The 14947-nt window shown below is 43.8% G+C and overlaps 1 protein-coding gene across 2 annotated transcripts; it reads left to right on the top strand.

Moving 5' to 3' along the window:
* The first annotated feature begins 5542 nt into the window (after positions 1 to 5542).
* Positions 5543 to 14888, top strand: LOC111066576 (J domain-containing protein). Of its 2 annotated transcripts, none has more exons than XM_022355296.2 (5): positions 5543 to 5642; positions 6354 to 6500; positions 9055 to 9156; positions 12237 to 12392; positions 13180 to 14888. In XM_022355296.2, exons 2-5 carry the CDS (start codon positions 6414 to 6416, stop codon positions 13432 to 13434), a joined length of 600 nt encoding a protein of 199 aa, XP_022210988.1. In that variant the 5' UTR covers positions 5543 to 5642; positions 6354 to 6413; the 3' UTR covers positions 13435 to 14888. The 2 variants fall into 2 exon arrangements, with proteins under 2 accessions (XP_022210988.1, XP_022210990.1); XM_022355298.2 differs by having other exon boundaries at positions 5544 to 5642; positions 12237 to 12353.
* The last annotated feature ends 59 nt before the right edge of the window (positions 14889 to 14947 follow it).

The following is a 14947-nucleotide window of genomic DNA, read 5'->3' on the forward strand; positions in this document are numbered from 1 at the left end:
TGTTCACTGCATTTGTGAGAGCGACCGGTGGGATTCAGTGGCGACGAAAGGCGCCACAACAACGAGAACAACGGAGGCAGGCAGAGAGAGAGAGAGAGAGAGAGATAACGGAACAATGGAACAACGGAACAAAGTCGGGACTTGACGACGGCACACGCACAAGACAAAAGTGAATGAAAAGCGAAACAAATTGAAATTACAATCAAAAACGCAAAATTTCAGTTTGTTTCGTGAATAAAGATAAAGATTACGATTCGGATTGAGCCTATTCAAATGAATAATTATAATCGACGAACACAGCGATTGGGGAAAGGCACACGAAGCAAATTACACGATCACGAATCCGCTGCTGCTGCCTTTGCTTTGCTTTGCTGCTGCTCTGCTTTTGCTTTGGATTCCGCTTCTGTTTCTGTTTCTGCTTCTACTTTTTTCTCTGCCTATGTTTCTAAATCTGCTGCCAGAGGCCACCGGAACCGATGCCGGAGAGCAGCCGCCCCAACAACAGATGTCTTTCTATAGGGGTGTGGCATTTCCTTGACAATTTCTCTACGCTCTGTCTAGCTCTTTCCTGGGATCACGAGGCGATGGTGGAGCAAGAGCACTCTCTGGCATTTCCTAACCCTACTCGAAATATACCTTGGCCAGCAGCATATAGTCGCTGAGCAGAATGGAAAATTTGTGCAGGAGAGGATGTGGGGGATATATAGGCTAGAAATAGCCCAGCGACTAGCGCAGACATCTCTCACGCCCCACGCTCTCCACTCTACACTCTCCACTCTTCACTCTCACTGATGCTGCCTCTACTGACGTATTTCTCATTTTTGAATGTTGATCTTCGTCTCATTTTTTGTATTTTGTATTTTGTATAGCTGCTATTGTTGCTTTTGCTTTTGCTTGGCCAAAACAAAAGAGAATGAGAGGTCCCGCTAATTGTCCGCCTGTTGCAATTTTCCCGTCAGCCAGGCGGCTGCTACTGCTTCGCTGCCCTGGCGACTGCAATTAGTGCGGCTGCCTCCTGACGTCTGAGGCGCGTTAAATTTGAAACCCCTACCGCTGCACAGACCACCCACCCCTGCATCCCTCTAACCCACCCATGCAGGGAGTCAGTCCCATGTGCGTGGAGCTATTTCGGTGGTCTGTTCCCAGAGCATGCCGTCAAACAATGGGCAGAGAGACTGAAAGAGAGAGTGCAGAATGGAAGAGTTGCTCAAATGATGGACTTTGCGATACCTATTCCCATTGTCGTTCGTGTTCCTTTCTCATATTTGTGATCACTTTTTATAAAAACAATTTATAAGAAAAATTAAAGGGGGAAACTTTCTTAATCAATAGACGGATGGATAGCCGGACGCAGCTTTCCCCATATTTAATCCCTATCATATTCCTTGCTATACATCTTTTTCCCTCCCCCTATATCATACACCGTCAGACACCCTCCTGAAAATGATACTCGAAATTGGGCTTCTACCCCACGGCATCCTGCGCCGTGCATTTGGCATGTCGGCCATTGGGCTGCTCGTTGCTGGCGTTCGACAGCTGAGAAGCCAGTGCATCCACATGCATCCCTCCCTCGCGTGGCGGTTTCATACAGGGTGCCCCAAGGCGACTGGCAGGGCATCTGTCAGTCGGCCATCTCCATCTCAAGTGGCGGACAGCCTCCGCCTTGTGTTTGATTTCCATATGAATTTGATTTTGATTAGCAAATGCTTTCAATTGCCGCTGCTGCTCGGAGATACCATTTTGACAGCACTGTGCGGACTTCCTGTATCGCATTGGCCGACTGCAAGATATATGAAAGACAAGTGTTCCAATGTCTGTCCCCTCGCCCTCACCCCACTGTACGCTGTGTAAACAAAGCGGGAAACACACGCAAGACGAAATATTCTAAAATTAATTTTCGAAAATGTCTTTTCAGCTATGCTATCCATCCCCAAAACGCAACGAGCAGGGAAATGCGACATGAAACGAGACAAATGGATGTATATACATAGATACAACCAATGGATCTCGCTCTGTCCTCTGTCTGATGAGCAAATGCAATTATGGGCTACGAAATGGGGCTACGAAAGAGCTACCTACTATCCATCTAGTGACACAAAGCCAAAGGATAACACTCATCTTTATGGGGTACATATGTACATACATACTACATACTACTAGGAGTATGTACATATGTATGTAGGTATGTGTAGGGATGCCGCCCCACCACAACATCCAATCGGGATCCTTTTGGCGTTGTGGAATCAGCGCTCAAATATGATTAATAAGTAATTTCTTTGTCAACAACTGGCTGGGGACTGGCGGATGACGACAGCCACGATAACGAGAGGAACGAAAACGACGCCATGGAAATCTTTAATAAAAATACATGCATAAATAAATTATAGGGAAAACAGGGGGAAAAGCAAGGGCTACGAGCTGAAAGGAAAGTGAACGAACGGGTAATAAAACAAAGCGATGACAGCCCCACATATGTATACTTTGTGCAGTGTGTGTACCCCACAACAGAGTTACCCAGCTGGGGAAGTGGGGAAGGGGAAAAGTGTGAAGGGGTGTGAAAGGCGTGACCGCACTTCCTTTTTGGCCTCCTCACATTTCCTTGGCCTTGGCTTTCCCTGTTTATTTCACAGTTGTAAATTGCACAAAGTAAATTAAGTACTTTTTATTATAAGCCAACAAGGCAACCCCACTTCTCTCTCTTTGTGGCAAGTGTCGTTGACTCTGGGTGACCTAGAGACGGCAGAGGGGCAGGGTGGGGAGGCAGGAAGAGCGGCATGTGTAACGCACAAAGATGATTCTCGGAAATGGAGAAAAGTTTCGGTTCTGTCTCAATTTTCTCCGAGACACAGAGCCACTCCTAGCATTGACAGTACGCAAAAACGGCAAACCGAAAGCGATTTCTGTCGACTTCTAGAGAATTCACCCCCCTCTCCCCTCAGCCATTAAATGAGTTCAATGTGTGGGAGAGGACGTGGGCGATGGCGAGGGGGAGGTGCTGGCAGGAATGGACCATTGAAAAGTTCAGATTTCCTTCTGCCACACACATCCTGGGCACTCGAGATTTGTTTGGCTTGCGATTTTCCCTTTAACTGCAAGCCAGGAGAAATTCTGTCAAGAGACAGAGAGTGAGAGGGTTAGGGGAGTGATGGCCAACAGAGATGGCAGAGAATGCAGTCCTGCAATCCGACCTGAAACGGAAGCTCACACTGTGCGAGATTTTCCATTGCATACTTTCAGCATGAAGCAGCACTAGAAACCCAAGGAACGGGGAGAGATTATAGGGAAGAGAACACCGTCTGGTATGCATACATCTGCAGTCGCAAGGAATCTCCAAGAGAATGAGCAATATTCCCCACAATTCTTGAGCTATTTGAAGCTCTTTCTTTACGGAAAAGTCTCGCTTATCAGTGCCACAGGGAATCTCAGTCCTCTAGCCCTCGCCGCATCCCCAACAGAAGGAAAAACAAGGACACAGAGTGGGGTAAAAAGAGAATGCAATTGCTTTTGGCGAGAAGGTTTATCAGCAGCTGCAGGCTTCGCTTCGACTGTGGAACGAAATGGTTTGGCATTGTATTGTCCACGTCGTAGCTCTGGTGTCCACTCCGGAGCCGGAGCAGTGCTGCGGGCTGTGGACAGTAAACAGCACAGGCGAAGCAGAAATGGAAATAAATAGTAGCTTTGCTCTTTTGTCTAATTAAAACGTTTCATTTCGTGCCGTTTCCCAGCACCAGCGCCATTTGTTGACGTCACACGCACAGCCAGCCCGACGGCCCGCACGTGTGTGGGGGTAAGGTAAGCCTCAAGCTCTCTGGCATGTGTATACCCTGTAGCCATGAAGCACGTGACTGTCTATCTCCATGTGCGAGCATGTGAGCATAGACACAATTTGATGTCTGGATTTCAGCTTGATCCCATTTTCGCCTTATTGTGTCCATTTTTGGCATATTTTGGGTGTGTATGTTCATTAGCTACTTATCCATTAAAAATAATTTCCTTAAGTAGATTTCCAATCTCAAATATAGGATATCTTTTAGTCGAAATAGCCGATCCATCAAATTTTCTTGTTTTCTCTGTCTGTGTGCGTGACAGACAAACGCACGGGCGCACTTTCCCCACTCACTCATTCGCCAACAATCTCCTCCCACTACCACTCTCCAATCGTTAGCTGGTCAAACGGTTTCGTCTTCATTTGATTCTGGTTTTCCCTCTGACCAGATATACATACATACATATGGCCGGAACTGCTTCGCCATTATGATGATTTATGAACGGAAATCATTTTTCGGCCTGGTCAAAGTGGGTGCTGGTAGTGGGCGGCGGTGGTCTATTGGCTTTTCCTGGGGACTGGTGCCCGTGGAGTTCTTGTTTTGCGGCCGCCCAAAGTATGCAACAGTTTTCAATTTCGTTTCCGTTTGCTGCAAACTTTCCTTCACACTTCGATGGTTCTTTTAATTTGAAAACGAATGCTATGTGGCTCCTTTCGTTCGGCCCGGTTCGGCAGAGTTACAGTATATTCAGTTGGGTACAGTGTGGGTGGGGCTGATGGGGGAAACTTTGCTGACAGCTGTCCGCAGATTGATGGGCTTCTCTTATTTTTTTGGGCATTAATTTCCATCTAACGAAACATTGAAACACAACATTGACAGCTGCGGGAAAGATGAATACTAAATATTTCTTTATATTTGGCTAGGCAGCAACAAGTGGGCGGAGTGTGCTTCGCATATGCCCGATCAGATTGGGTTTAGGATACTTTTGGATAGCCAAAAGCTGTCGCTCTATCAGATCGGCCTACAAAAAGCGGAGAAAACAAAAGTCGCAATGTTATAATTCAAAGAACATTAACGGGGAGCCATTTCTAGCTCAGATTGGCCCAAAAAGAAAATGAGGTGCATATTTGAACCTCGCGCCCTAACATAAACATTTGACATTAACATTAGACTTGCTCTTACGTTAACATTAGATATGACACATGAATTTTTAGTTTGAGAAATTCCCGTATACACCATCTGCGGAGAGCTTTTTACCTCTGTCAACTTTCTGAAAAGCTTTTCGACTAAATTCTGTTAAATTGCAGAATGAATAGCAAAGCTCATTTTATGGTGTTAAATTTAAATAAATCTCTCTACCTTTCTACCACAGCACACATGTGTGGGATAAGAAATATTACATACATGGGTTTATATATGTATGTACATATATATTAATTGTTCTTTTTTATTCCCCGTTTTCTCTGAGCTAAACTGAGTCACAAGTCACAGACCTTAAAATAATATTGTAGTTCCCCGATTAACCTGTTGTTCCAAGCAGACAGACCCTTCCAGGTAATCCAATAGCTCTTCTGGCTCTCTCTCTATCTCTGGTAGTGGGAGGCTGCGACGCAATTTGTTAGCCCGCAGCTGCAAGCCTCTCTCTCTCTCTCTTTTCAGTGCGTGCAATCAAGTGTTCTCTCGGCTCGCTTCGGTCACTCAGCTTCAGCGCTTTAACAGAGTTCGGTTGATGGAATCGATGGAATTCCATGAACGAAAATCTGTGGGGCTGTAAAGTGGCTTTTGAAAAGTGAATGGTACGCCGCCACGGAATTCCAAACAAAACGAATTTTGACGCGCTACCAGCAACATCGTGAGCGCTCGCTTGGCCCCAAAGTAAATAAACTGCTCCAAAGCATATACACACACACACACAGGCAACAGAGAGTGGGAGCTGGAGAGAGAGTTGAGATTTGCAAAGAGAGTGGAGTGCAGTGTGTGGGCGGCAGAGAGAAACTTCCAGCACAGTAGTCTCTGGTGCAATCCACGATTCCGTTTAGTTGATGCAATTCTGAGTGCGGAGAAACAATCAGCAACCAAACAATAGTTATTGTTCTTTAGAGTGCGGTGTTACGAAAGTGCTAGAGAACTGAGAAACGCACAGAGAAGAGAGCGGAAAAAACAGTGAAAGTGAACTGTGGCTCAAACACAAACAAAATCGAACACAAACCAGATCTGTCCCTTGATTGTAGAGCTTATTTTTAGTTGTTAATTGTTCGAATGGGAAGGTCACTCGCGGCCCCCCTTTGATTTCCACCTTTCATTATTATTATACATATGAAATAATATGAGCCAGAGTTTTGTGTGCGATAGATCTTAAAATTTATCTCCCAAGGAATATTTAAAAGATTGCCTGATGCGTGAAGTGCTCCTAGACGGTTTTCTTTTTTTTACGTTACTTGTCACCATTTATTTGTACCTGGATGTTATTGTTTTGATCCTAAGAGCGTTGAACATTTGTCCGTAAAATAAAACAAAACTGAAATCAGCAACATTTCGAAACTCAACTTTCTTGTCTCCCCATAAACGGAATCCGCTACCCCGCAGAACCAGAGAGAGAGAGAGTGAGAATCCCAGCCGATCCCAGGAAAGCAAGATCCTGACGCAATGAGCGCCGTCGATGCCATTATCAACTACAAGCGTAGTCCCAACGAGGACTTTTACGCCTTGCTCCATTGCGATGAGACCTCATCGGTAAGTCTTCCACAGGATTTTAAGGATAAAAAGGTGACCCATAAAAACCCATTAAAGTTCTCAGAGCATTTAATAGAGGTCTAATCGAATTCCGTCCAACAAAAAAGTTCGCAACCTTCAGATGAGTTCTGTTTATGCGCTACCTTGAAATCGTGATATCTTTTTATTACTTGAAATTTCCGGGCTCTGTTTCCATCTCTGATATTGAGGTGAGAGATTTTGCTTTGGGAATTAGTTTCAATTACTCAAAACAGTCGTGTTGGATTGGCGGAATAGGCACTGATCTGTCCTAACTCCACTTCCAGCGCTTATTGAAAACCATATGAGAAAACTTCCTGAACTCCACTCCTCTGAGAGTAGAATTAACGAGCTTCCTCAGCCACTCTATTGGCAGGCAAGGGCAATCCCCAGCAGCTTAATGGCACTTTGGCACATGACATTCGTCTTGAGCTATCGCATTTTCGGGCTCAGTAAATTTCAATGCTTGGAAAGGCGTTGCTGTAATCAAATTTATTGGCCCGGAAAATGCTTTTACCTTTGGCAATTTTCAGAGCTGTCGATTGCATTGGGAAAATCTATTGAATTATGCATCAGTCGAGCAGTCGAGGCATGCTATGCTGTGGCCAGGCTGTGGACAGGAACCTAAGCCTGGATCAGAATCGATTTCATCAAATATTCTCCCTCCCTGTGCCACAGATACATATCCGCTGGGAATGGGGCGGGGAAAGGAAAGGAAAAGGCTTGGGTTAAGCATTATGGCCTGGCCTCCATCACGTACTCGAAGTCTCTGATGACCCGCTGACGTTTGTTTATCCAAGACTCTTACACCACACATTCCCCTCAGCCTTGACCATCGAATGACTGGGGAGAATGCATCGGCCGAGCGGAGGGTTCATTGTCATGTAGATTAGTTGGCAATTGTTCTCGGGAATGGAATTTGCATACCCAAGACAGACAATCCGAGCAATTTCAGCAATCTATGACAATCCCACTGAACAAACTTGAAATGTTTTCGGGGCTAATTTGCAGTGGGATTTGTTCTGGGAGCTATGTGGAGTCTTATTCTCATCCAACAGAACTGGTGCAACCGAATGAATCAATTGGAAATGACTCTCCGGGGATGCAATTGCTATGCAAATCCAGATACAGATACAGATTGGCTGGCGATGGATTTAATGAAAGACATTCAATGGCATTATGCAATTTGTTAATGCGATTGCGGATTCCAAAGATTCCTAGGAGGAGGGGAATGCATTCTGTGATTCCTCAAAGGAATTCAAACCCCCGAGGCTGCCACAGTTTCCATGATTCCACTTGGTTAATTATACGAACATTTCTCGGTCTATTTTCTGTTTATTTGTTGAGTCTTGTGAGTGCCGCGTTCCTCATGTACACCAAGACCTATGAGTAATGTGAATTGCATCGAAATTAATTATACGCCCCGTTGCAGTGAATTTGGCGCAGCAAAAGGCAGCTAATGAAAACTAGAAATGGCAGAACGTTCCATTTGACCTACAAAATATCCAGGCTTTGGATACTTTTATGTTTTGCGCAATGAAATGTTTGGAAAAGTCTAGAAATAATAGAATGACCTAAATAAATTTGCTCTCTGGCTCGGCCTTTTGATATTTGCTTTCTGTTTTGTTTGGGAGGCAGACAAAAGGTTCAGAAATGGAATCAAAGTAATGCAGGGCCAACACCCCTGCTGGGCAGCACCTCTCTCTCTGGGTCCTTTGTGTGTCTTTTGTGTGCCCCGCTTGGTGGTGCCCGAAAAGCCATTTCCATTTACAAGACAATCAACAGGCGGCTTTGTGCTAGGGATAGTGGATGATTCTGATTCCCCACCAACTTAATCCTCCCTTAATCCGGCCCATTGTTACGGTGCCAGTACCAGTGTCAATGCCAGAGGTAGAGTCATTTTGATTTCTTTTAGCCGACGGTCAACTTGTTGCCCGGTTTTAAGACACTTTTGGCTTAATTAATTTCAATTTTTGGCCAATTGTTGCCGTCTGACAACAACCGTTTCGTCAGTGTCAATGTCATAAAAAGGGGAATAGTTGAGGGCGAATTAATTTGGCAACAGCTTTCAAGCCCTTCAAGTTTTCCAAACCTTCGTTTGCTTTTCCTTGCTGGGACGACAGCTTTTCTATTAGTTTAAGTGGTTTTCACCATCGCACGAATATTTTCCACACCATTCTCCATTTCCAGTCAAGTTTTAATATTTTTCCCATTGTTGTTTCCTTGTTCGGCTGGGTTTTTCATGGAAGACAGATACGACCACCAACAGTCCTGCCTCATGACTTGCTATATCCTTGGCAGGCCCCGCTCATTCTTCGGAAATCTGCATAAAACACACATACATATGAATGAATGTATGGCTGGCTGTTTCTCTGGGGATTTAGATTCCCATTATATAATATGTTTCCCCAGAGAAAGAAGCACAAGCACTTTAAAAATTAATGACACAAAATGTTTAGTTAATTTGCAGCAAAGAGAATTTCTTATCGCAATTCACTTAACGTCCCAATCCCTGTGCTATTTGTTCCCGTTACAGCCCGAGCAGATCCAGGCGGAGTACAAGGTGCTGGCCCTGCAGTGCCATCCTGACAAGAATAGCGGCGACAAGGAGGCCGAGGCCAAGTTCCAGAACCTAAAGGTAAGCAAAAGGAAACTACTGAAAAATGCCTTGTAACATGGACTCAGAATAAGGACCGGGACCAGAATCGAGACCCAGTCCCTCTGAAATGAAAAAAGGCAAGCGTTTCAACATTTTGCATATTTAATGAAGTTTTCACTTGCTAAAGACAGTGTGTGAGTGGGAGTGGAAGGAGGAATGGGGCATCATGGAGACGTTGTAAATTTGACAGCCTGTGGGCCAATATGTTAGGAACAAAGTTGGCGAAGCGAGCTTAAAATTAAAAGATGTTTAAGCCCAAAACATGGTAGAGGCAGGGGCAGATAACAAACTTTCAGATACCTCACAATCCTCTGGCATTTGTAGCCCACATGTGTGGGGCGATTAAAAGAGATGTGCGATGAGAATGGAGGATATAATATAATAGAACTATAGTGTCTATAAATATCTATAAAACTGCCTATCCCTAACATATGTCAAAGAAATCAATGCTATCTTAAAACATGATAGTGGAACCTTCACAAACAGAAAATACATTTGGATATCCTTCATCCACCTACCCACAGCCCCCCCCTATCCTAGGATAGTTTCAGTAATTAGCTGAAGGCTCACTCAACCGAAGGCACAATCCATTCAAAGTCGTGTCTGCCATTGGGTGAAAGTTTTAAGCTGCATTAAACAATGGATCCCACACACACACATGCACTTAACCGAATTCCACCCAGGCACTGTTCAATGGCTAACACACACACGGATACGCACCCTCAGCCTCAAATTGAATTTTCCGAGCAACAAAAGAAAACAAGGCGCCAGCGACGAGATAAAATCAATTACCTATAAATAATATATATATTTTTTTTGAAAACGTTTATTGATTTTCCATGTGAAAGCATGAAACATTGTCAGGACCACAAATGGCGGCGAGGTGCAGAGGATTGTTAGAGCCTGAAAATTCATTAATGTGTGGATGAAAGAAAAAAGACACACAATTTTAATGAAGAGGCAGTGGGAGATGTTTGTGGGGATTGGTACAGGTAGAGGTGTGGTCTGCTTCCACTTAGGGGATGATTTAATTTACTGAGTGTAGAATTCACTCGTGAGAATCTATGACAGTGTGCTATTTGGAACGATATTAACAGATGACCAGTGATGAATGGTACTCTACTTCTATTCCTTCCAATCTATTTCAGCAGAGATTCTTCGAACCGTAATCAGGTGTTAGAAAAAATGAAAAATAAATCCGAATCGATGATGAAATCTCGGGAATATTCTGTGTTGATATCATTACAAACATGAGAAATCCACAGGAACTGCTGCTACGGTACAGATATGCTATCTGTCCCAAAACACTTCTCTAAGTTAAGGGACTTAAATTTCCTCCATTAAAAATCTTCAAACTTATTATTCCAGTCTGTTTGAAGTTTATAATACGAGAGCCCAGAAATTACATAACTCCCAACACAGGTGGGTGTCTAAGCCTGTAGTCCTTGAATACGCATGAGGGTCCTGTGCACACTCTCACAATTTCGTCATAATGATACTTCTAACAGTTCAGGAGCTTGTTCCCTAAAATTTACAGCTCGTAAAGTCGGACACGTGTGTCGTAAAGATGTCTGCATATGCAGAAGCGGAGAGCCAAGCGGAGGAACAGAAGCAGGCTTTATGGTTAGGCCATAAAGCAAAGCCAGCTCGAGACCATGAAACGTTTAAAGTGAAATGTGGAGATTCAGAAGAGTCGGGACGTGTTCTCCATTCCCCACAGGCTATGCAAATGAGACGGGTGGCAGCGGAGGAAAAAGAGTAGAAGGCCCTGGCATAGTCCTGACTTCATTTTAAACATTTAACCAACAACTTACAACACAGTTTGCAGTTGTCAAGCTGCCCCAAAAGTGACACAAAAAGGAACCGCAGACAAGCGGACAGGCATCCAGTGCTTTGAAGCAGTTTTCATTTTGATTCCAGTCGTGTGCAGATGAGCCGCAATCTACCGACTAATTGCCACTCTGCAGGAGCTTAAAATTTTCTCGGAATATAACTAATTGAAGACAAACAAGCTGGCAGGAATCCTTTAAGGCATCCTTCTAGCAGTCAGTCAGTGAGAGTCCCGAGTCCAAAGTCCTGTTTGCTGACCCACATAATCAGTGAGTAGTAAAATAATTGATTATCATGTAGACACGGCCCCGAAAAGCGTCCCCCGAACAATAAAACAGTAGGGCGGCCGATGAAATCTCACATCTTATAGTTGTAGAATTATGCGTGTGTGTGTGTGTGTGTGTGTGTGTGTGTGTGTGTGTGTGTGTGTGTGTGTGTGTGTGCAACATGCCTATCTGTGTCTCTACCATCGCTTTGTGTGTCTGTTTTGGTGTTGGGTCTGGCCGTAAAAGTAGTCGAGATATAAATCCAGCCCAAGCAGAGCTATCAAAGCCACTTGAGCGTGCAAATATGTGAGGGCTAGAAGGAGCCCTTGCCCCTGCCCCTGCCCCTGCTCCTGCCAACTACCTCTATCTGAGTGTGAATCACTGACATGCCAATATGTGTGCTATAGACCCGTTCTCAAAGCCGTATCCTGGCTTATGAAATTGATTAACATGCAAAGGAAAGGCAGAGCCCCAGACGAAGGCATCCGCAACCTCTGCAGCTGTTTATTTTGCACTTGAGCAAACCTGACTTCTATGAGGCCATAAGGAGGAGCGGGGGCAATAGTATTGTGTGTGTGTAGGCCCACACATAAAGAAGTTATATCGAATTGCAAGTAAATGGTTTACTCCTTCCCACATTATTTGTGTAAAATGGAAATGAATTCAGGGAAAAATGCAACATTTTAGGGCCAATTATTTTTGATTTCCAAGAAACAGAATCGGAGATCAAAGGAACCACAAAAAATCGATATAAATCCGAGCAATAGTGCCAGAACTTTAAAGATTCAATGCAGTAATATTTCTGGCTGTAAAAATCAAAATAAAGCTATGCAAGTTGTCAGACATATGTATGTATATGACTTTATCCAATTTGAGTGCTGTATTTATAGTATTCCTAGTGCTATTGAGATCCAAAAACCATTTCATTTATGAATGCATTTTATTTTCATTAAATTTTCGCAGGAGGCCAAGGAGACTCTTTGCGATCCGGAGAAGCGGGCCGTGTACGACAAGTGGCGCAACAGCGGCATCTCGATGAGCTACAAGCAGTGGCTGGGCATGAAGGAGCATGTCGGTCAGGTGAGAAGATACACGATTGCCGAGAAAGTGGATAAAGAGGTATGCGTATGGGCCAGGAACAGCAGACAATACGAGAAACCAGTCAGAGAAGTAGTAACCTCTACCTCTAATCTCCCTCCGTAGCACTCCATCCCTATACTATTCCCCTCCGTGGCACAAAAGCTCGAGCCGAGTGTCCGCTTACTTATTATCCGACTTCTTTGTCCTTTAGTATCCCGCTGCACTGCGCCAACACCTGACCCTGTTTCGGTTGTTCCTTCAGTTGTTTGTTGTTTCCCAGGCAGCTAATGAAATTTGTAATCCAAGCTGGAGTCGCTTTTTGTTGCGCCACAATTAACGTGATTATTCAACCACCAAGCCCATGCCCATGCCCACTCTGCCTCCGCTCCCCCATGGTAATTTCCGCTGCCGGACAGAGCGGAAATTGTCGCGCATCCATCAGCGGCGGACATTGTCCGGGGGCCTTTGGTTGGAGTGGGAGTTATGGAGTGAAAATCCTCATTTGCAATTCCAATTTAACTCAAGTTTTAGTGTACACACAATTAGACACCCCTACCCTACACTCGTACATATGTATCTCTCTCTATATCTCTGTGAGCCCGTTCCTGCTCCTGCTCCTGAGCGCCCCACCGAATGTCTACCTATCTTGAATGTGCCTCTTCATCCAACTCTGTGTGTCGTCCGTGTGTGTGTGCATGCTTCAAGGATAGCCAGTGCATTTGCATTTGCGTCTGCATTGCCATTGGCCATCCTAGAAAACCACAGAACTTTCAATTAATGCCAATTTTCATCCTCTCCCGAATAACCCCAATAATTCCAATCAAAGTCGATGCATTGGGTCACCCCCAAGACCAAGGATCGTATGTTGCCGGAGACCGCAGATGGACCTGGAACCGGACCGGGAGCTTTAGCCGGGGCTGGGGCTGGGTGCAGCGGCGGCGGATTGACCGCAGCTTCCCCCAATCCGGCCCATCGTCGGGCCTCCGAGGGCGGTGCCGCACTCTACTATGGCGGACGCAAGACCGAGTGGGGGGCCGAGAATACGGATGTGGCCAACAAGTTCCGCAACTACGAGATCTAAACCTAAACAGGAAACAGCAAAGAGCAAAGAACGTAGGATGGAGTTGTTAAGAGGCCGATTTGCAGCCGATGGGGAGTTTCAATTTAAACATACATACATACAATATATACAAGCATATATCAAATCAAAGGATCGACATGATGGTCGATGCGCAAAGAGCGCAAAGCAAAGAAATGCAAATTATTCCATAAAAGTTAATGCAATTATATCAAAATATTCAACAAGAACAAACTTATTATCGATGTGAAGTTAATGCGTTGCAAACTACTACAGAGCACAGATACTCTCTATTATAGATACGATACTCTTTATAGGTGTACAAAAGATATAGAAAAATGGTAATATATATTTATGCGAAGAAACTGTAATTTCAATAAACGAGAAACGAGAAGGCAAAGCGTGTGCGGCAACAATTTTAAGTTAAACTTAGTCAAATTTTAACGATGAATATACAGATATTTACTATATACAACATATATATATATATATACATGTATACCTATATTTATGTGAAATCGTGTATTTGTATATCGATGTTGAATGTGTACCATGTGCCCGTGCCCCCAAAGACAATCCCTTGGAAAGACATACTAAACTATGACTAAACTTTAACTGAAACTAAAACTAAAACTAGTGAACACAGAGACACCCACCACAAAGCGAAAGCGGAACCGGAAACGAATCCGGGCCATTACACACAGAAATACACATAGTATACACACACATATGAAACGTAATGAAAGATGGAAGATACATATACACTCGTAATAAAGCGAATTTAATCTTTATAAACAAGAAACATGAAACATTTGCATAGTCAAAAGAACTTTCACTTGGTGTCCTTTCAATTGCAACTCAAATTGCAGCAAAACTCCACAACTGACAAACTATTTTATTTACTAGAAGAAAAAACAATATATCGAGAGATATAAAAAATTAAAAAAAAGAGAAATTTATATAAATGTTTTGACGGATAGAGCGGTGAACTTTTCAACTTATATGCATATACAAACCCCAGAAAAGGACAAAAGAATTACTGTCATATTATTCGACTATTACTATTATGCCAAAGAGCAGATAAGAAAGAACACACACATAAAATTACTAAATGTTGTTGCTGGAATCAAAGGCATTACACATATATATCTACAATAAACACATATGGATGTTTGTTTTAAGACATACTTATTGAATTTATTCAAATACACACATATTGCGGATAGAACAGACCCGATCGGACCCGAATCGTAGAAGCAGCTGCATGCCACAGGCAGAATATGGATTCCTCTCATCCCGTCGGGGAATCCCAGCTACTAGCAAATTATTAATGTTGGTTAGAACTAAACTAAAAAAAAGGTCGACAATTGTAAGCCGAGAATGAAATGAATGAGTAACGAAATAAAGAACTTGGAAAGGGGACCTCTGGAGACCGTTTCTGGAGGGACCTCAGGCAATCATGGCTGTTTTTTTTTATGGGATGCTTATGGGGACAGTGGGAAGGAGAGACTGTACG

This window comes from Drosophila obscura, unplaced genomic scaffold (genome assembly GCF_018151105.1).
Source record: "Drosophila obscura isolate BZ-5 IFL unplaced genomic scaffold, ASM1815110v1 contig_150, whole genome shotgun sequence".
Classification (NCBI taxonomy): domain Eukaryota; kingdom Metazoa; phylum Arthropoda; class Insecta; order Diptera; family Drosophilidae; genus Drosophila; species Drosophila obscura.